This window comes from Pelodiscus sinensis, chromosome 16 (genome assembly GCF_052426305.1).
Source record: "Pelodiscus sinensis isolate ZL-2025 chromosome 16, ASM5242630v1, whole genome shotgun sequence".
In the NCBI taxonomy this organism is placed as follows: Eukaryota; Metazoa; Chordata; order Testudines; family Trionychidae; genus Pelodiscus; species Pelodiscus sinensis.
The window spans coordinates 6,725,282-6,746,179 of NC_143067.1; the positions used below are offsets into that span (position 1 = coordinate 6,725,282).

The 20,898-nt window shown below is 52.4% G+C and overlaps 1 protein-coding gene across 4 annotated transcripts in view; it reads right to left on the minus strand.

Moving 5' to 3' along the window:
* The window catches only part of LOC102444659 (proton-coupled amino acid transporter 1), a 52,504-nt gene that overhangs the window by 13,993 nt on the left and 17,613 nt on the right, over window positions 1-20,898 (minus strand). For 3 of the 4 annotated variants that reach the window (XM_075900580.2, XM_075900579.2, XM_075900578.2), the window contains 6 exons: window positions 20,580-20,675; window positions 18,435-18,519; window positions 14,634-14,852; window positions 12,804-12,902; window positions 6,505-6,671; window positions 2,657-2,826 (listed from right to left, as the gene is read on the minus strand). In XM_075900580.2, the coding sequence (XP_075756695.2) occupies window positions 2,657-2,826; window positions 6,505-6,671; window positions 12,804-12,902; window positions 14,634-14,852; window positions 18,435-18,519; window positions 20,580-20,675 (836 nt within the window). Of the gene's footprint in view, window positions 1-2,656; window positions 2,827-3,878; window positions 4,001-6,504; window positions 6,672-12,803; window positions 12,903-14,633; window positions 14,853-18,434; window positions 18,520-20,579; window positions 20,676-20,898 lie in introns of all 4 variants that reach the window. The other variant, XM_075900581.2, reaches the window with a different exon arrangement.

The window sequence follows — 20,898 nt, forward strand, 5'->3', positions numbered from 1 at the left end:
CAAGCGGAGCAGTAGGGTGTGTGCATGTAAAGATGGTTTTTTGGACGGGGGGTCGGGGGTTATCAACCTGGCTGAACCAGCCAAAGCCAGAGTCAAACCCCCCCCCCAGCCTGTTGGGGTGGGGAAGTCGGCTTCTAGCAGCAGATACTGCTGTTGGGACAAACGGGATGCAGGAAAACAAGCTGAACTCAATTCGTGATTTCCCTGTAGGACTCACTGGCCGTAAGTGGTTTGGAAAGGAGGTGGCAGCCATGGTCCCCCACCCCCGCCCCCTCCGCGTCTTCTGGCTTGCGAGGTCCGAAGAGAAGGGTTCAGAGGAAAGCTCTGGCATCTGCCCACCCAGGGACCCGCTACACAGCGATTCTCACTGAATTCACTAACTCAGTTTGAGCCCGTCCACACTGGCCCCCTTACACACCCAGCCTGGTGAGAACTGCTGGCTGCCCACGGCCTTAGCCTGCTGCGGAACCGGTGAATTAATGCTCGCTGCCGTGGTATCGAAGGGGACAGCAGAGGCCAGCACGAGAGCAGCCGCGGTTCTGTACCCCTGACTGGGAAGGCTAGTTGGCTGCTTGCACTCTTCCAGAGGAGACCCGCCCACAGACACACGACCTGCTTTGTCCCCTGACAAGCACCAAGCCTCTGGCAAAGCGCCCCTTAGGCAAAGGCCTGCCACCAAGAGCTCCTCCATTCACCGCTGGCTCTGGGTCCCACCAGACGCCGCATCTCGGCTGCCTTGTAGCCCAGAGGCGACCGGCACCCTGAAAGGAGGGCCAAGATGTTGAAGAGGATGCGGGATGGGGTGGGCAGTATCAGTACAAGCCTTTAGTCTGTCCTAGGAGACTGGCTACTGCCTGGGGGCTCAAAGTGCCATGCGGCGACAACACAGAGACGAGACAACCGATTGCCCTGGCGAGGGCTGCACGGGAGGGCCAGGAGTGCAGTCTTCTCGCCAGCCAGACGTGAAACGCAGCATCGCCGGCTGCTGTTCCCGGGTAGCCAGGGACAGACCCAGACCAGCCCCTGCCCGATGGAGGATGCACTCCTCATCTCAGCCAACTCCTCGGTACGCGGGAAGTCTGCACAGCTTGCAGGCAAGACCAACTCCAACCACCTGCCGGCGGCACCCAATCTCTCAGCCTTCAAAGTCCCTTGGGGCGAGGGCTTTTCTTGGGGCTAATCCACACGAGGGCGACTTATAGGAGCTGCTCCCCCTGCTCCGGGGGTGGCCCGTTCCATTAGCCGGCTCTGTTAACACACCGATTTGGGCTCAGCCACTCGGTAGTCGGACAAAGAGCCAGGACAGACGAGAGGAATGGCCCATCCACTCTGGATTAAGGGGGAGCGCTTCCCCGGAGTGGAAGCATAGGGGTCGGGTTGGTGAAAGCCAACATTGCCACTGGCAAAGCTGCACCAGGGCGTCACCCTCCTGGCCTACGACACTGGAACAGTCCCCCTCAGCAGCACAACTCTGGGCCAGGAAACCCCCCCCCGATGAGCTGCTGGCAGGAGGGCTGAGGCTCACGCCATAGAAGCTACCGACGCATCATCTCCAGATTCCCTTCTGCCTTCCTGCCCGCTGCCGTTAAATGCCGGCTAAGAGTGGTCCTGTGGTGGGGACGAGGGAGGTGGAGATTCTCTGCAGCAGCCACAGAGATTCGCTTTCTAAACAGACTCCCCAGGAGGGGAAAGGAAGAGGCCTGGAGAAGCAGGTCAGGTCTATCTGAAAGCGAGCCTGGCTGATTGGACACACTCCCCACGCCCTGCCTTGCCCCCCCACTACCGTCTTCGCCAGCAACTTTAGTCACCGGAAGAAGTTTCCTCTCCGAAGGCTTGTGAGCCACTTACAAGCCAGGGAGAGCAGCTAGCCGCTGTCAGGAGCACGCACGAGCCCGACGAGGCAGTGCACACTGCAGACAGGGCGGTACTGGACTGCGCGTTCAGCGCACCAAGGGGCCTGCCCCATGCTTTGCTTTCTGACAGGGCCTGATCACCGGCACTTCAGTAACGCCTCCCCGATACGCGACCCAACGGGGGCCAGGCCCATGCAAGCTTCCAGTGAGCTCCAACGCACGGCTCCTGGGTTCACGCAGAGCCAAGCAGGGCAGCCGCTGATTAGAGCCAGGGCAAGGAAGGAACAGATGCTTGGCAAGTCCTAACCAGCAATGCCACTGATCCCAGGCCTCGGGCTGGCCTGGGCAGAGCCTCCCCATCGTACCAAGGGGCGCCGGACTGCCCGGAGGTTTGGTAATGCAGACCTGTGGCCAGTGAGCACTGCCGGAGATTCTAGGATTAGGTGCCGACGCTTTTCCAAGGGTTCCCACCCCGCTCCCTCCCCTGCCATAAATTCTGGTCCCAACGCTGTACGCAGACTGGTCAGCGTTTAAAAACGCAGGAGAGAGGAATTGATTCTGCAGGGTCTCCAAGCACAGCCAAGAGGGCAGAGACGACGCGCAGCTGGAGATCATGGAGGGGGTTAGGGGGTGAAGACCTGAGAGGGGGCACAGCCCTGCCTGCCACCCTGGGGTGGGTTACAGAGATTTGGGAGGGGGAAACCCCACTCGCTCGCACCCGCCACACGCTGACCTGGCTTCTCAAGTTCCTGAGCGCCCCCTCGCCCCTCCAAGCGCCCCCAAGGGGGCTGGCGCCTACTTACACGTCACGCAGACGAGGCACGTCCGGAGAAGCAGGTTGAGCCACAGGGCCCAGCGCTCCGGCACCTGGGAGATGGCCACGGGCAGGATGATCTCAGCCGGGACGTAGAACTGCAGCGCGAAGGTGAAGAAGATCCCAATGGAGTAGAGCAGCTTGACAGACTGGTACAGCCTGCAAGGGAACAGGGGACGCCCGTCACCTCCGAGGTGGATCGAAGACAAAGCCAAACCACGGCCACGGCTGGGAAAGAGGTGGGCTTCGATCCCTGCCTGGGAAGCAGCGCAAGAGGCATTCCGCTGGGGGCAGGGTGCATAAAATCTACTTGCCTGCCTCCCCTTCCCCCCCCCAGACACTGGTGTCTTTTTCCTTCTCAATCTTTTTTTTTTTTTTTTTGGCTCTTCTCACTTTTGTGTGGCCCCCAACCGATTTTTCTGTGGGTCAGTGGCCCCCAACCCAAGAAGAGCTCCCCACCCCTGCCTACAGCCCAAAGCTGAAAGGCACTTGCCCTGGCAGAGGGCTCTGCAGCCACCAGGAGAGCGATCCCAGCGTGGGCTGGTGCCCTACGAGCCGACAGGACTGGAGCTGTCGACGACGAGTGGTTCAAGAGCTCTGACCCATCCTGACCACCAGGAAGGTACCAAGGGCCACAATGACACAGGTATGTAGGTGCTAAGATGCACCTGGGTGCCTGGAGGGATTTGCAAAACTGTCTAAGGAAAGCACCTGCCATTGAACACAATGGGAGTCGGGTGCCTATACTGCCTGGCATTGTTTGGGAGGTCCCACTAGATGTGGCGTTGCATGTCTGGGCACCTAAATACCTTTGGCTTTGGGGGAAGCTCTACAGGCTGCACAGTCAGCCCCTGGCTGAAAACAAGCTGCTGCCGTCTTCTCCCACTGCTCAGCCAGGGAGACGTGTCATACCCTCAGCGGGGCGGGTGGCAGGGGCCAGGGACCTGAACTGGTGAGCACACCCCCACACAACACCACTGGCTACCACACTCCTGCTGACTGGAGCCCAACGGCCTCTGTGCACAGCCCCGGCTGGGTTAGCTGCCTGACCACAGTCCCCAGCTGCACCTGCAGGGCCCACCTGCCAGGTTAATCCCTACCGCCTGGCCACCCGCTCACCAGGAAATGGCTGATCTGACGTCAGTTACCACCCGCCACCCACGCCGGCTCCCAGCCAAGGAACTCCAGTTACGGAAGCGGTCTCTCATTACCTGTTCCCTGGGCTCTCTCATCCCTGCCTTCGCTAGCCAAATCTGGGTTCTTGGCGGGAGGAAGAAAAAAAAACCCCCGCTCCTTTTCTCCTCGTCCTGCAGCACGCTCGAGTCTACTCTGCCTTCAAATGAAAAAGATCAAGGGGGCCTTCCAAGCAGTTTAATCGGCTTTAGACACGAGTATTTCACAGCTTTTGATGCCTGTCTTTCCCCGCAGCGCGGGGGAAGGGCTGCACGGCCAGGATTAGCACAGGCTTAGGAAGTTCAACGCGACGCCGACATCACCGCCGCCTGCACTTTCACCTGCTCTACTAAAATAAAACCAAACAGGCTATTTTTGGAGCTCGGCGCGGAGCGTTTGGGGGAAGGGACTCGTCACATGGCAGCGCTGAGTGGGGGGGGTGGCCCGGTCGGGACCCTTGCTCACACGCCAGTGCCCAAGTCTGCAGCGGTCACCCCAGGCACCCTCCTCCAGTGAGACACGCCAGCGAGACAAAGGGAAGGAGTTTGTCTTCTCCACTTGAGAACGGCCCTGGTCTCAGACCAAGAATGGCTGGGGGCTACCACACACTGGGCCATGTCAAAGGAACTACGGGCAAGAGAACCAACTTTTTAGGAGTTGTACAACCAGGACAGTTTAGACGCGGTGATTTCGAAAAAAAAAACCTTCTTTCGAAATAACTCTTAAACCTCATTTTTTAAGGAGTAAGGGTTCTTTTGAAAGAAGGGGTTTTTCTCGAAATAATCGGGTCTAAACAGCGTTTATCTTAAAATAGGGTATTTTGAAAAAGCAGCCGGCCGCGATTATGCAAATGAAGCACGGGACATTCAAATCCGGCTTCATTTGCAATTTCACTTGCCTGCATTTGCAGGTCTCTCTCGAAAGAGGAATGCAGTGTAGACATACCCTCAGAGAGGCCTTTGAAACCTGTGTCTTACAAAAAGAAGGCCGCTCTATAGCTGGAGGGCTTAGATGAGAGCACTTGGCAGCACCTTTGTTTGGACTTCTGGGGGCCAAGCAATTTTCTTTTTAAATCCTGTTCATGGTGACAAGGCTCAGCTGTGAAACACTGACAGGAGAGCGGGATAGTAACAAGCGCCTATATAAGACACAGCCTCAACATCTGGCCATCTTAGACAAGACAGTCCCCCACAGCTGACAATTCACCAGCTTCTATTTAGATTAAATTCTGATTTGGTGACTCGTGAGGCAGCGGCCGGCAGCCTGGGCTGCCTCCTGACACACATCCATCAAAAGGCCACACGCAAGCCATTCCTGCAAGCACCCCGTAGCTATGTGTTGCCTTTGATGAATAAGCCAAGAGCGTTGGACTGAAACGCACAATGCAAATCCAGTAAACACAGCTGGCACTTAACTTCAAAGAGCTTTTAAACCCCTGACTTCACAGCCCTATCACTTCAGTTTCAAAGATAGGGGAATGAAGGCAGCAAAATTAAAACTGTATCGACTCCACGGTTAGTCAGTTACACGCCTCTTACCATCCTTACCGCAGACTCATAGACTTTAAGGTCAGAAGGGACCATTATGATCATCTAGTCTGACCCCCTGCACAGTGCAGGCCACAGAATCTCACCCACCCCTCTTACAATAATCCTCTCACCTATCTCTCAGATATTGAAGCCTTCCAATACTTTGAAGACCCCAAGATGCAGAAAATCCTCCAGCTGTGACCTGTACCCCATGCTACAGAGGAAGGCGAAAAACCTCCAGGGCCTCTGCCAATCTACCCTGGAGGAAAATTCCTTCCAGACCCCAAATATGGCGATCAGCTAAACCCTGAGCATGCGGGCAAGACTCACCAGCCAGACACCAAGAACGTTCTCTATAGTAACTCCTATCATCCCTCCATTGACCTATTTACCTCTGATAACGAATGGTCAATTAGTTACCAAGATCACGTTATCTCATCAAACCATCCCCTTCATAAACCCATCTAGTTTAATCTTGAAACCAGATAGATCTTTTGCCCCCACTACTTCCCTTGGAAGGCTGTTCCAGAACCTCACTCCTCTAATGGTTAGAAACCTTCGTCTAATCTCAAGTCTAAACTTCCTACTAGCCAGCTTATATCCATTTGTTCTTGTGTCCACATTGGTATTAAGCTTAAATAATTCCTCTCCCTCCCTGGTATTTATCCCTCTAATAATGTGGGACAGGGCAAAGGCAATGCAACCTCCATGCACACAGAACCTAAGAGCAGTCACACTGGTCCATCTAGCTCTGTGTCCTTTCTTCAGACAGCAGCCAGTGCCAGGTGCTTCAGAGGCCATCAACAGAACAGGGCAATTTATTGACTGATCCAGCCCATTATCCAGTCCCTGCTAGAAGTTTAGGGACACCCAGAATATGAGGTTACATCCCTGATTGTCTGGGCTAATAGCCATTGATGAGACCCACCTCCATGAACTTAACTAGCTGGGGTTTGTAAAAGCAGTTCTAGTTTGACCTTCACAACATCCCCTGGCAGTGAGTTCCACAGGTTGTCTGTGCATTGTGTGAATTACTTCCTTAGGTTAGTTTTAAGTCTGCTGCCTATTAATGTCACCGGACGATCCCAGTTCTTGGGTGACAGGAAGGAGTAAGTAACATTGACTGGAGACTCACCAGCAATTGGGCAGGTTGAGAGTAATGCTGGCCTGGATGTCGGCTCCGAATCGCAGGTACCCCAGAACCCCCAGGCTGATGTACAAGACGGTGACGAGGGCCATTCCCACATACAGGATCGTAGGGAACTGCCGGGGATTCTTCATTTTGTTTTCCAGGGGCAGCACCTTGGAGGCGGAAGCAAAAGAAAGTGAGCTGGTCTCCCTACCCTTCACCACCACAGGCTGCAAGCCTAGCGCACCACCTCGAAGCAAGGCTCTTCCTGCATGGGGCTAGCTCAGGAAGACTCTGTGGGTCTGTGCCCCAGGGCCAGAGAAGACCCTAAGGAGCAGCGAGCACCAGGCATGACCCGCAGCTGATTGGGGCTGTTTAGCCACCTCCGCCACGTGGCCACAAGACCCAAGGAAACGAGGCAGGGAGTCATGTGGCAGCAAAGACGGGCCCTGCCACTGCAATGCAGAAGAGCTAAGGAGGTGGGATGGCCACAGGAGGATGAAGGCAGGCCACAGGGTGGAGTGTATGGTTCCTGTGTCTGGCATGGGATAGCTAGGCTCCCGGGAATCATGCTGTCAGATCCTAATGGGGTCAGCCCATCTTTTCACACAACGTAACAGCACCGATACCCCTGCCGTGATCGCCTCTGTGCAGGTAAAGATGCGGGCCATTGTTCTCTTACATCCCGTAGGACCAGACTTCTCCTATTGCTGGCTGCATTAGTTGGTCACCACTGTCCACTTTGGGGAGGGAGGGGTTAGCACCACCATCCCCGTTTCCAACCCAGTCTCCCTGCACCGCTGGCTGAGAATGCTGTGGCTGAGGGGGACTCTCTCATCCCATGGTGGGGGACTAGTTCATACTGGGATGGTGAAGTTAGACTTCAGTTTGTTCTACCCCCCTGTGTGTACCCTGTAAGTTTCCATTCCCACTGTCACTATAAAGCAGGGGTGGTCAATAATTTTCGCAGGGTGGGTGTGTCTCTTGATAAATTTTGCCACGTGGTCACAGGCTGGCTCCACCTCCAGAAGGGGCAGGGCTTGGGGAAGAAGGGGCGGGGCCTGGAGACTAGCCTCTTCCCAGAGTTGCCTGGGGCCAGAGGCTTTGAATTAAAACACAGAAAAGGGCTCACGGCTACCAGCCCTGCTGCTACCATGTTGCCTGGCCACCACCCCACGTTGCTGTGGCTATTTAAAGCACCCGCAGCTCCAGCCCCTGCCAGGGTAGCACCGTGACCCGGACCTATGAGCCATTTAAACAGGACGCTGCTGCCTGAGCCACCACCTGGAAATTCAGTGGTACGGGCAGTAGGATATAAATACAAAGCAACCAGATGCAGCCCACGGGCCAGCTCAAAAAGCGTTAGGCAGGGTGGGTCTAGCGCGAGGGTCGCATCTTGCTCAGCCCGGATAGAAAGGATTTTCAAGAGATCGGCTTCTACCCTTAATAGATAAAAGGATCCCCTGACACTCTCACAATTCTTCCTCATTTCTTAAGACTGATTGGTTTTTCCAATTCGTCTCCTGCTGAAAGCATCAGCCCAGCCTCCCTCTAACGCCACTCAGGATGTACCAGAACGCCTTTACTCATGTACTTCCCTCTGTATGGTTTCTGCTATTCTCACGCTTGGCGCAAAGGTAATGTAGCACTAAAGGAGTTGCACTGTGTACAGAAACCTGCTATGCCTTCCCTGCTTTCCCAGCATTCTCCCACAATTTCAACCAGAAGACGACAAACTGGCAAAAGCACAATTTAAGATCATTTCAATTTTCCCATGAAATACTGAAAAACAATGGTGCAACGGTGCCTTATGGGAGTTGTAGTTTGAGTGCCTTAGGCTCCCATTCTCCTCTCAGATTTGGGCTTGCTGTCCGGACTACATCTCCCATGATGCTTCCTCCCTGTTTGGAAAGGGCAAATTCATTATAGGAGCCACGGGCTGTAGCATCATGGGAAGCCAAGTCCAGACAGTGACCCCATTCTCTACAAGAGAATGGGAGCAGACGGCCTGCAAATTGCATCCTCCAGGTAGCACCACCGTGCCATCTTGAATCAAAATATTTCAGATGTTGGGCATTCGGTTTTTCAAAATTTTCCATGGAAAACAAACACTTCACGAACAATTCCACTGAAACCCAATTTTCTGTCTGAACTGCTGAGACAATTTTCAACCAGTCCTAGTAATCAAGAGTCACCACAGGAAAGGCAAAAGATGACACTTTCGTGGGGGGTATTGTAGGAGTGCACTGTCAAATTTGCAGCATGTCAGTTTATTCTACTCAAGATTTTAGTCACGTAAGAACAGCCAGATTGGGTCAGACCAATGACCCATCTAGCCCAGTAGCCTATCCATGACAGCAGCCAGTGCCAGACGGTTCTGGCAGTTGCTTAACAGGAACCCAGAACATGTACTTCCCTCTGTACGGCTTCTCTGTTGCATCTTGGCTAACAGTCACTACACTTAGCTACCATATCCTCCATGAACTTACCCATTTCTTTTTTGCACTCTATGCTTTTGGCCTTCACAACATCCCCCAGCAAAGAGTTCCACAGGTTTATTGTGCATTATCTTATTTTTAAACCTGTTTATAAATTTCATCGGGAGACCTTAGTTCTTGTGTGCTAGGAAGGGTCAAATAACCTTTCATAGTCAAAAGTCTCAGAAGAGTTGTCGTGTTAGTCTGTGACTAAAAAAACGAGTAGTCCTATGGTACCTCAGACTGATACAAATATATATATAGGATCATGAGATTTCATAGACAAAACCCACTTGCTCATTTTGCCCACGAAAGCTCATGATACCATATATATATATATATCTGTTAGTCTCCAAGGTGCTACTGGATCACTCATCGTCCTTCATATTCACTTTCTCTACACTAGTCACGATTTCATCCTTAGGTCATATTCCCCCTTCTGTCTATTTTCTTCACTGTAGAGTGTCAGTCTTTTTAATTCAGGTGGAAACATCCCCTCGTCATTTTTATTGCCCTTCTCTGCACTAGGGATGTAAACTCCCGTTTAATCAGTTAACCGGTTAAACATTGCTTAAACAGGGCCAGGGTGGAGCAGCCCTCCGCCCCCATGACCAAGTGTTGAAGCGCCGCTGCCCGAGGTGCACTGGGCCTGCTCCAGCTGGGCTGCTTCAGTTGGGCTGGAGCTCTCCCACCCACATGGGACCCTGCTGGGTTGAAGCAACCCCCTGCCCGCAGGTGTAGGGGGACTGCTCCAGCCTCCGACAGTTAATCACCACCGGTAAGCATCACCCAGCAAGGGCGGCGCTTACTGCTTCACCTCTCACATCCTTACTTTGCAGCCTTTCCAACGTAGCTTTTCTGAGCTGGGACAACCTTAACCACACACAGCCTTCAAAGCGCAGGCACACCATGAGTTATGTGGTGGCACTTGGTCTGTTTTGCTGCCCAGCCCTTTCCTGATGGCTCCCAAGAGTATTAGACATTTCAACCGCTGCTGCACGTTGAACAGATCCTTTCAGAGAATGGCTAAACGACGCTTTCTTGAGCATTAGCCAGCTTAGACCTGATCATTTTATATGTATCGTTGGGGTGATGTTTTCCAATGCACTTGCTATGTGAGTATCAACCCTGAATTTCATCACCATTTTGCACCCCGGTTTTGAGAGAGCCCTTCATAATGCTTCATGGCTGATGACGGACATAACTGTCAATTAATTATGGGTCACCTGCAAGTTCTGCCACCTCGCTGGTCATCCCCTTTTCCAGATTATTTATAAATATGTTGAACACCACTTATCTCAGCACAGATCTTTGGGGGACCCACTATTTACCTCTCTTCATTGTGTAAACCAGTCTCTCAACCTTTTTTTTTTTAATAAAGTACCCCTTTTTAAAAAAAAAATTATAAGTACCCCAGTACATACGTTTTCAGACTTTTTTTTTTCTACCATTGCAACACATTTGTTTAAACAACTTAATCATAACCAGGCAGGCAATGAAATTTTTGGGCGTAAAAAGTACAAAAATAATAAAGCGCTGTAAAACTTATAACAAAAATTCAGTTTTCTTCAAACTTCAGTTGTGTTGACGTACCCCCCAGACTTCTCTCGAGTACTCCCTAAGGGTACTTGTACCACTGGTTGAGAAACACTGGTGTAAACCAACAATTTATTCCTAACAGTTTATCTTTCAGCCAGATACTGATCCATAGGGATCTTCCCACTAAACCCACAACTGCTCACTTTGCTGAACAGCCTTTGCTAAGGGAAAGGCTCTTCAAGTCCAATTTCCTTTCCCCACTGAATCACCCTTTTGTATAAGCTTGATGATGCACTCAGGGAATAGGAATAGATTTGTAAAGTGAAATCTTGCCTCACCAAAGTTGCGTTGCCTGTTCCCCCACAAATCAGCTTCATTTGCCAGTCTGATAGTTCTATGCTTTACTATAGTTCCAACCGGTTTGCCAAAGTTCAGTTTTCTGGCCGATCATTGCCTGGATTGCTTCTGGAAGGGAGTCCTTTTCGAACACAGGCAGACCATTAGCTATCAGCCAGACAGCTAGTATAGAGGCTGCTTTAAGCGACAGGCTACATGTCACCTTGCTGAGTGTTTTGCAATTTCATATCCGAGTTCCCGCTGACCTCTTGGGTGAATGCCATGTGGGCTTGAGGACTTACTGCTGTTTAACTGAGCAATTTGTTCCAAAGCCACCACCACTCAGAGCCGTCCCATCGATAGGACAATTTGGGGAAGCTTCCCCAGACCCTGCACTTTGGGGGCCATGCGGCGGCTGCCTCAACCGTCCTATGGATGGGAGGGTCCCAGGGGATTATGGGGGCCTAATGCAGGATGGCAAAGGGGTTACTTTTCCACACCCACCGTGGTGGCAGAATCTGTCATGGCCTGGCAACCTGCTCCGCTCCGTTATGCTGCCCTCTCTAGCCAGCACACTGTGGTTCTCTGCAGCAGCACCTTAGCCATAGGGCCTTCCACTTTCCACCACCACGGAGAAGCAGGGCTCAGCAGGCTAGGAGAGGGCAATAGAGTGGAGCAGGGCAAGCTGCCCTGGCTCCCGCCACCACAGTGAGTGTGGGAGAGGGGTGACCCCACTGCTGCACTGCACCAGGCCCCACAGTGCCCCAGACTGTGTGGCTTGGAGAAAGCAGGGTGGTGTTTTGCCCTGGGCACTGGTGAGAGTTGCCCCAAGCCTCGCCTCCTGTCCCTGCCCCCCCAGGGCCAGACCTGCCTCTACTGATACCTCAGTCTGGAATAGTTCTTCAAGTCTGTCACCTAAAAGGACGGGCTCGGGTGTGGGCCGCTACACAGACTGATGCAAAGAATTAGCTTCTCCACAGTAGCCTGTTTTTCCTCAAGGGCTCCGCTAGCACCTCGGTCGTCCAGCGGCCCCACAGACCGTTTGACAGGCTTCCTGCTTCTGACGCACTTTAACTTTCGCAGTTAGCCCTTGTGTCCTGAGAGCTGCTCTATTGCTTTAGACTGCGCCGGTTTTTAAAGCGGGCTCTCGAACAGGTCACCAAAGCACAGCTGCTGGAGAGGGAGTGAGAGAGGTGCAAAATAAGCCAAAGACAAAGCTTTGGTTCCCACTGCCCCGTGGGTGCTTTGTGAACACTGCTGGGGTCGGAGAACTTGTACACAGTCCTGTGCAGTGCATTTTGTCAACACTTTGGTGTCTTGGCTTGGAACTAGATTACCGGGCTAGATGGACTTTTGGTCTGACCCCGTGTGGCTGTTTTTAGGTTCTTGATGGACTTGCTGCTTCCACCTCATCTGTTTATGCTGCCAGGTTGCCAAGAAATGACAACAGCTGTCCTCTTACCCGTGGAAATAATCTGGGCTGTTTAATCAAAATAATAAGCAGAGCTCCACCCACCCGCCACCTCCTCCATATTAGCCTGCTGCTCTAGTGACAGCACCTCCTAGGAAGAAGACTTATGTAATTAGCACCAGAGGAAACTGAACCACAACTGCTGTAAGCTAACAGGCTACTCAAGAGGCTACCCAGGTAGCCTGCCCGAAAGCTGTTCCGTCAGAAAACCCAACAGGAAAGCTTTAGATCCAAGGAGGAAGCAATTGAACAATTTCTGCTTTAGTATAAAGGCTTTCGAGATTTCTTAAAAGGGCCCGATCCCCTCCCTCCGCCCTAGCGGCAGCGAGATTTGACAGAGGGAAGCTCTGTGTACACAGTGAATGCCAGTCACCCCGGCCAAAAGTTCAGCTCACAGAGGTTTATCTGCACATACAGCTCCCCTACAGAAGAGAGCAGAAGAGCGTGGCAGATTCTGGCACTACCCACAAGCCAACACTCACCACTCCGATCCCTTCGAAAGCAAAGATAGCCGTGCCAAAAAACAGCGGGTAGGTCTTCCAGCCCGCGACAAGCGGCAGGTGGCTGGGGTCCGGAATGCCCTAGAAAAGAGAAGTTTGGATTGAAGCGCGAGAGGGGAACCAAGGCCCGTTTCAAAGGTTTCTTTTCAGCAGCGTTTGCTCAGTTTCAAATCACCAAAACCGCTCTGCCAAGACACGGGCTAGAACGCTCCTGAGAGCAGACGTAAGGCCAACACTGTCAGGGCGGCGCGAGTTCCCACAGTGCCGGGCATCTAATGAGACCTACCGTACCCCTACTATTCTAGTGCCGTTGTTTACAAACAACAGGTCCTGACCCAGCACTGGGGCATGGAACTAGGGCTGCCAGATGGTTTAACCAAAAAAAACCAAACAGCCCACCCCCACCCCCAAAAAAAACACTGGGGAAAAAGAGGAGGAAGACCAAAGCTGTTGAGAAAAAAAAAGGACCCCGAGAGTTATTAAGCAAAGAAAAGAAAAGAGAAAAGAGAAAAGAGAAAAAAGAGAAAAGAGAAAAGAGAAAAGAGAAAAAAGAGAAAAGAGAAAAGAGAAAAGAGAAAAGAGAACACAGCACCTCCCCTTTTAAGTGTATGCAGTCAGAATAGGGATAGGAAGAAGCTGAGCACTAAGACCCAGGGAAGATATTGCTTCCCCTTGTTTCAGGTCTTTAGAATTTTTTGCCAGCAGTCATCTTGTTTTCTTTATCTTCCCCCCACCCCCTCCCAGGTAAGCAGGGGGAGGCCAGGGGCTGGGCCCAGTTGCCGAGTGTGTCGTAGGGTTGCCAGATGTCCGGTATTTTCGCCTCCTGGCCAGGGAAAAAAAAAGTCAGAAAATACCGGACACCTGGCAACCCTACATGGAAAATCGGGCACTCAGTCTCGTGGCTGCAGGGGGATCAGGTGAGCAGTGGGGGGGCTAAGGCAGCTCCCTGCCTGGCATCGCAGACTGTGCTGCACCCCAGAAGCGGCCGGCAGCAGGCCCAGCTACTCGGTGATAGGGGAGAGGGGAGGAGAGCGCACAGGGCTCCCCACACTGCCCCCACCCTGAGCGCTAGCTCCACCCTCCCATTGGCTGGGCACCTGCTGCTGGCTGCTTCTGGGGGCAGCCTGGTCTGCGGTGCCAGGAGAGGCAGGAAGCTGACTGGGAGCCGCTCAAAAAAAGCCCCTCCTGCCCCAGCCCTGCCCCCACACAAAGCTCCCGCCTCCTCCCCAAAGCTCCCCCTCAGCCCTGCCCCAGAGCCGACACTCCAGTCACATGACACTGGGTCGTGGCATCGACAATTTTCTTCAACTGGGTCACAAGGAGGAAAAAAGTTTGCACCCCCTGGTCTGAGTGGACATGCTCCCCTCACCACACATCCACGCCTCTAGCAGGCTTAGCCTGCAGCAGCCCCTAAGAGCAGGGGTAACCAAACCGCAGCTCCTTCGCAGTTTAAGTGCAGCTCCCGGACCGCTCCGTGCCTCCCCGACCATGCTCCACCTCCCAGACTCGGGGTGGGCGGGAGCTCTGGGTTTCTGCCCTGCAGCAGGGTGCTGGATCTCAGGTCTTGTGACTAGTGGAAGGGAGGCTCTGAGGGCTACAGCAGAAGCACTGATGTCAGACACACACCCCGTAGCCATGCATGAGCTCCAAGACTCCCTCCTTCCCTGCCAGGCTCAAGCCCTGGGCCCCAGCAGGTGCGCCCGGCTCTCAAACTGCTGAAGACCACCCTACACGGTGCCAGGGTGAGGTGTGGAAGCCGTCAGGAAGATCTCTAGACCGCACAGGCAGGTGGCTTTAGGTAACCGCACGTACCGTAAAGATATACCAGTTTATCATGACGAGACTGCACAGCATGACCAGGTTGGCCACCATGGAAAAGATGGACAGGAACTTGAGATTCTGGATGTAGACGAGCAGCACCAGGAACGGCAGCAAGGAGAGGATGAACAGGCGGGAGTCCATGGCGGGAGCCAGCTCGATGGTTTTGTTGGAGTAGCAGTCATTGGTGGTGCTATTTGCTGCCGAGATGACCTGCAGAGAAGAGCCAAAATACCCCGGATCCTGAATTGTTCCCTGTCACAACAGGAACTTGGCAACCGATTTCACACGGCTGATGAGGAGTCCTAGTCATGTAATTATGGTCTCCCTTTAAGAGCCACAGAACCGCTCTTTTTTGCAGTTAGCAGGCATTAGCAAAAGATTTAAATATTGCAACTTCTTTTAATAACCCGACACCACTCTAGGACAGGGAGGGAGGGGGACAGAGCTCCCCTACAAAAACACTTTGCACTTCTATAGTGGCTTTCATAAGAATTTTAGTGCGCTTCGTAAATACCAAATGAAACTCAGCCCTCCAAGTGAGAAACATCATAGTTCCTAGATGAGGAACGCGAAGCACAAGGACGCAGAGACTCGCATCAAGTCCAGGCCAGGCGTGCAGTGACAAGCTGGGAACAGAGCCCAGTTCTGTGTTTTACAAACAAGAGCATCCTCCCCTTGCCCGGTTCAGAGATCCTGGGTATTGAAAGACACTTGAGATAAGCTGTCAGATTGCTGGACGGCCGAGGAAGGATTTCCAAACAAGTTACAAATAACCTTCTTTAGCCAATCTAACCAAAGGTTGAACCTCTCTAGTCCGGCACCCTCAGGATCTGACCGGTGCCAAACCAGGAGAGGTCAATATTGTCTAGCAGCATTGTCAACACTTCCACAACTTGCTGGGCCTTTAGCAGACATTTACAGGTCAATTAGAGTTAAATAACAGCACAGAACACTGAGAGCCGGGACTGGTGATTGTAAGTAAACTGTATGGGGACCACAGGAAACTTGGCCACACTTATAAGTGGATCTGGCTCACTAAAATCATGGGCAAGCCACGGATGTTGATGGACCAAAGAGGTTCAACCTGTAGTCTATTAAAAAACCAGCACAGTATGTTTACAAAGAACTCAACGCACACTCACGCCCTGCATAAAGTAGAAACATCCTGATTCCTTTTTGGCCACACCACGATTGGATTAAAGGCACTTTGCTGTTCGCACACAACGTGTTACCCAAGCCATAACCACTCCCGGGGTGGCTAAGCACAGCACAAAACAGAAAGACAATCTACAAACACTGAATGCTCAGGATCTGAGGGGAGAATTTACTTCATGATCATGTAAAATAAATGCCCCCCAAATATTGCTTTCTGAAACCCCACCCTCAGCCAGTAAACACGCAAACTTCGAAGCTCCATTTCTAACTGTCTGCTTCGTGGCACATCAGCCAGCTCCCAGAGCGCTCCATTATGAAAGGCATGTGAAGGGGTTCCCTTGGAAGGAAGCCTGCATGGAAATAGCATCATCCAGCCAACGGGGTCGGAGAACTAACAGCGGCTGCATGTGCGCACCTGCCCCCGATTCCTGACTGAGTGACAGGGTCTGGGAGGGGCAGGTAAACCAGCGCATCACACAGAGCAGACACACAGATCGGTCCCCTCACACACGAATACACTGCCCTCTGGAAATAGGTCTCCCCTGAAAGAGAGAGGGAACCAACGCGGGGAACGTAACAGCCATGCTGAGTCAGACCAAAGGTCCGTCTAGGTCTTCTGAAAGATCAATGCCTGGTGCCCCAGAGGGAGTGAACAGAACAGGGAACCAACAAGCAATTCCTACTCTGCCACCAACTCCCAGCCTCTCACAGAGGCGAGGGACACCGTTCCTACCAATCCTGGCTAACGGCCATTGATGAACGTATATAGCTCTTTTTTTAAACGCTGTTAAAGTCCTTGTCTTCACAACATCCTCTGGCAAGGAGTTCCACAGGTTGACTGAGCTCTGCATGAAGAAAAACTTCCTTATGTTTGGAGGACACACATGAAACCCCTGGGAATTCATTCAGGTGTATTCCTAAACCTGGGGACTAGAAGATCCTCTCCCTCCATCTCCTGAAGCTATTGGTTTTCATGACATTACGGCCCAATTTTCATACCAGCCCCAAACATACACACACTTCTCCCCCCCTCCGCCTTTCCTAGACCAGAAAGAATTTACAGTGATCTGAATAAAACATGTTTCTAGAGTTCTCACACTTCCACCCACATCTGACATCACACGCACACCCCCAGGAATTTCTTGCAGCGGCTAAGCTCACTGCCGAGTGTGTATTAAGTAGTGTACTAATGCAGCCTCTTTTCCAGATACATCACAGCATCAAAGGGGCTCCCACAGAAAGCTCCCTTCATGCTGGGGAAGCAGCTGGGAAGAGTTTTCCACCAACATTTTGGGGGACACTTTGCAGCTCCCCCGGATCCTGCCTGGCTCAGAGCAAGGGAGTCACCTCGCTGGTGCTCAGCATGTACTTATCACTCTGGCCCTCAAGAGGCACCGGCACGAAGGCAATCTCCTTGGTGATTATTTATTTGAAAGCGAGAGCGCTTCCGTTTTATGCCCTGCCTGCCGGATTCCAGGCATTTACAGGGAAAGGAGTAACTGGCATGGGGAGGCAGGCAGGGGACTCCCAGCTTGCTCGCAAGTTTCACATCTCTCCGTCTCCAGACGGTCGTATTTTGATCTAATGGCAGTTCCCGGGTTTAGGGTGTAGGGGCTGGGTGGTGGCAGCACATCACGTCATCTGCAGACCAGACTGAAGGATGCGATGGTCCCTTCTCACCTTAAACACTTCCCTGCCCTGGAAGTTAGCAGTCCAGAGGGGACAGACCTAGTTTGTTTGGTTCTCTTGAAAAGGGCTCTTTTTCCTGACTTCCTGCTACGAGAGGAACCCCCTTGAAACTGTCTCAATAGGAGCTTCTTGGTGCTACAGTCCTACCCGGTCCAACGTGCCATCTGATCATGGCTGCTCCCAACGGCTTCACAGGAAGGTGCAAAATTCCCACAATAGGACCATGTGGGATGATGCCCTTCCCCTCTGAACTCCTGAACCCAAGGGATGTGGCAGGCAAGTTTTATCACCGCCGATTTTTTTCCCTCGGGTGCTCGCTTAGTTCCCTCTGCATATGCGGAAGACATGAAATCTCGCCAGGTTGAGCCTCGCTAGACCAGCATTCTCGGGACCCGACCGGTGCCGAATCAGAGAATTTGCTGAACCACAGGCGGTCAATATCGCTGGCAGCAATACCAACACTGCCCCTGCTTACTGGGCTCTGAGACGACATTGAGGGGTAAATTAGAGCAAAACAACAGCACAGAACACCGAGAGCCAGGACTGGTGGCTGTAAACAAACTTTATGGGATCGTGGGAAACAGACACATAAGTGGACATTGGCCTAACTAAACTCACGCCAGACCACGGATGTTGCCGGACCAGAGAGTTTCAGCCTGTAGTAGCCTTTTACCTGTGACAAACACGCAGTAGAGGGGAGGTTAGATCTGTCACTTTCTCACTTTGCACAAGTGCAGCAGGGATACTGAGCTATGTCCTTCGGCTGAAGGGTTTTTGTTTCCCTGTGCTGCTCTAGTTATGGAAGCAAGACGCTTCTCCCTGGGTTTTGGTTTTAGTTTTAGTTGTAGGAGGGACAACCTGGGCCCCTCCCCCTCCCCAAACCTGGGGGAGAATTTTTAAACGAGCACTCCCCACCCCCCTTATCACCAACAAAAGCCAAAATCTTACCTGCTTCAGATTGTCAGCCAGAAATACGAAATACACACAGCAGAACCCCAGCTGGGTGAGAATCAAGAAAAATCCCACTACATACCTGTGGGGGGAAGAAAGCACGTAAGAGTCAATCACTAATGCTAAGCCCCCAGCAGCCTACAAGACACTGACTCATGTAGGGGTGTAAGCGACTAATTGACTATCCAATAAGCAAAAGCTTGTCGGACAGTAGACACACGAGTCAACTAGTCGCTTCCCCGCCTTGCTGCTTCTATCAAGAGGCAGCAAGTGGGGGTGGGGGGCAGGGGAGAAGAGGACTGGGTGCTGGGGGGAGCCGTGGGAGGGGGCAGGGGCGTAGCGGCAGCGTTCCAACTTTGAAATGTACAAGAGTCCCCGCTGGGGCTCTTGTACATTTCAAAGCAGTAGCACCTGCATGGAGCCCAGGGTCAGCGGGGGGATTCCCCACAGGCCCCGGGCTCCACGCAGTGTCAATCTTTGAAATGCACAAGAGCCCCAGTGGGAACACTCGTACATTTCAAAGGCAGAACATCCCGCTAGTCCTCATCAACTAATTAAACAGTCAATGGAAATCCCACCAACTATTTGATTAGTTAATTCATTGAAATTTGACATTCCTAGACTCATGCTAGAGGTGCAGCCTTCGATCCCAATGTTACATCCACAAGGCTAGTGATTCTTCAGCCAGGCTGAGACACAGAGCTGGAGATGATAGGGTGATCAGGATTGCTTGCTTTGGCTGAGGGTAGCAGGGAGTGTTGCAAGAGGTAGGAGCTCCCCTCTCCCTCTGTTTCACCAGGAAGCTCAGACAGTAGCGGGCCCTTCGTGTGCTCTCACCTTTCTGAGGCTGAGCCAGCAGCTGTCAAACTAAAATGTTCCGGGAAGCTACAAGGTGGAATCTCCCAACTCAGAGACAGGCCAGTCCCTGGAACAGGCCTGTCGGACGCAGCAGTGAGCAGCGAAAGGTGTGTGAACAGATCTGTTTCACAAGAGTGGTTTCCAATTGCTGTCGTAGCACAGAACTAAGATAGGAGCCTGCATCTTGAAAATGCATAATTCTCTGCTCTCTGTCTGCTGCATCTCCCATTTTAGAAGAGGTTTAAATTTCCAGTGCTAAACATGGGTAGTCTCACATTGTAGCCTCTAAAGATTCAGCCCGAGACCAGTAAAAGCATCTAAAAAATTGTGGCCATGGAGGGGACATGGTTGCAGCATGGAGAGATGCAGAGGCACACAGTTCACACTGGGTGGAGATGAAGATCTGGGCCTCCATAGATTTACAAACCAGAAGGGACCAGTGTGCTCATGTATCTCATCTCCTGTAGAGCACGAACCAGAGAGCTGCCCGTAATAATTCCCCAACAGATCTGCTGGGAAAACAACCAGCCTCAATTCCAAAGTCACCTGGGGTGAAGAACCCACCACAACCCAGAGTGAATTGTTTCAATGGTTCATTACCGTCACTGTTCATTAGGAGGGTCCCGCCCCACCCCTATGAGTTTGGATTGCCCTTTCCTGGGGCAGGATCAGAGCCACACAGGGAAGGCCTGTGTGCAGCAGGCGCGCTGCTAATGTACTGCAAACCTGCAAAACCGTGGAGCTCTGAAATGGACGAGAAGTCTGAACAGGCTAAGCTTTGTCAGTGTCCAGCAGGGGACAGGAAGCCGTGCCAGCACGCAAGAGGGTCGTCAGCGTTATTTGCCCTTTACTTGCGAGGCTGCAGAGCAAAGAGTTTACTTTTCCCACCTGGCTGCACGCCCTAAAATACCCATTTCCACTACATCACTGCTGGGCGCACGGGGAAAAAAAGCTTCCCGCATTTCCAGGCAGTACAAGCAATTCCAGCGAAACAAAGGCCAGCATCCATTCTGTGTGTATGATCAACAAGGGAGCACACCACAGTTGGGTTTGGCTGGAGCGTAACGCTTCGCTTTGTGCAGCCCCTGAGAGTCAGACAGGTGCTACACACAAAGCCAGGCTCCTTCAGATGGCACAAGGCCGAGAACGGGGATGTTACGTTTCCCTGAACTGAAGGAACCGGTGAGGTCTTTCATTCTACTTGCGATTTGATTAGCGCGTCTTAGAGTCCAGCCAGCTCGGCCTCTCCCAGACCAAACCCAAGGCACGCAGAGAACATGGTACCTTCCCCAGATGGCATGGGACCGAAGCCAGGTGCTAGGGGTGGCTTCCAGCCCGTACATCACAGCGTCCCCATAGTCCACAAACGGCCTTTGATACCTGAAGGGAGAGAGGAAGGTGACAATTACTTCCTAGTTTCAGCGGCACCCACAGTGGTAATAACATGAGATTGCTGCTATTAGATGCCAGTCTGAAGAGGTTTCAGACTGGCAATTGCCAGGCCAGTGGTCCCCAATCTTTTAATAGTGCCCCCTGCAACTCCAGAGGGACCACAGTTGAGAGCAGGGCCGCAAACAAGAGCTTAACAGGAGCCAGGCTGAGA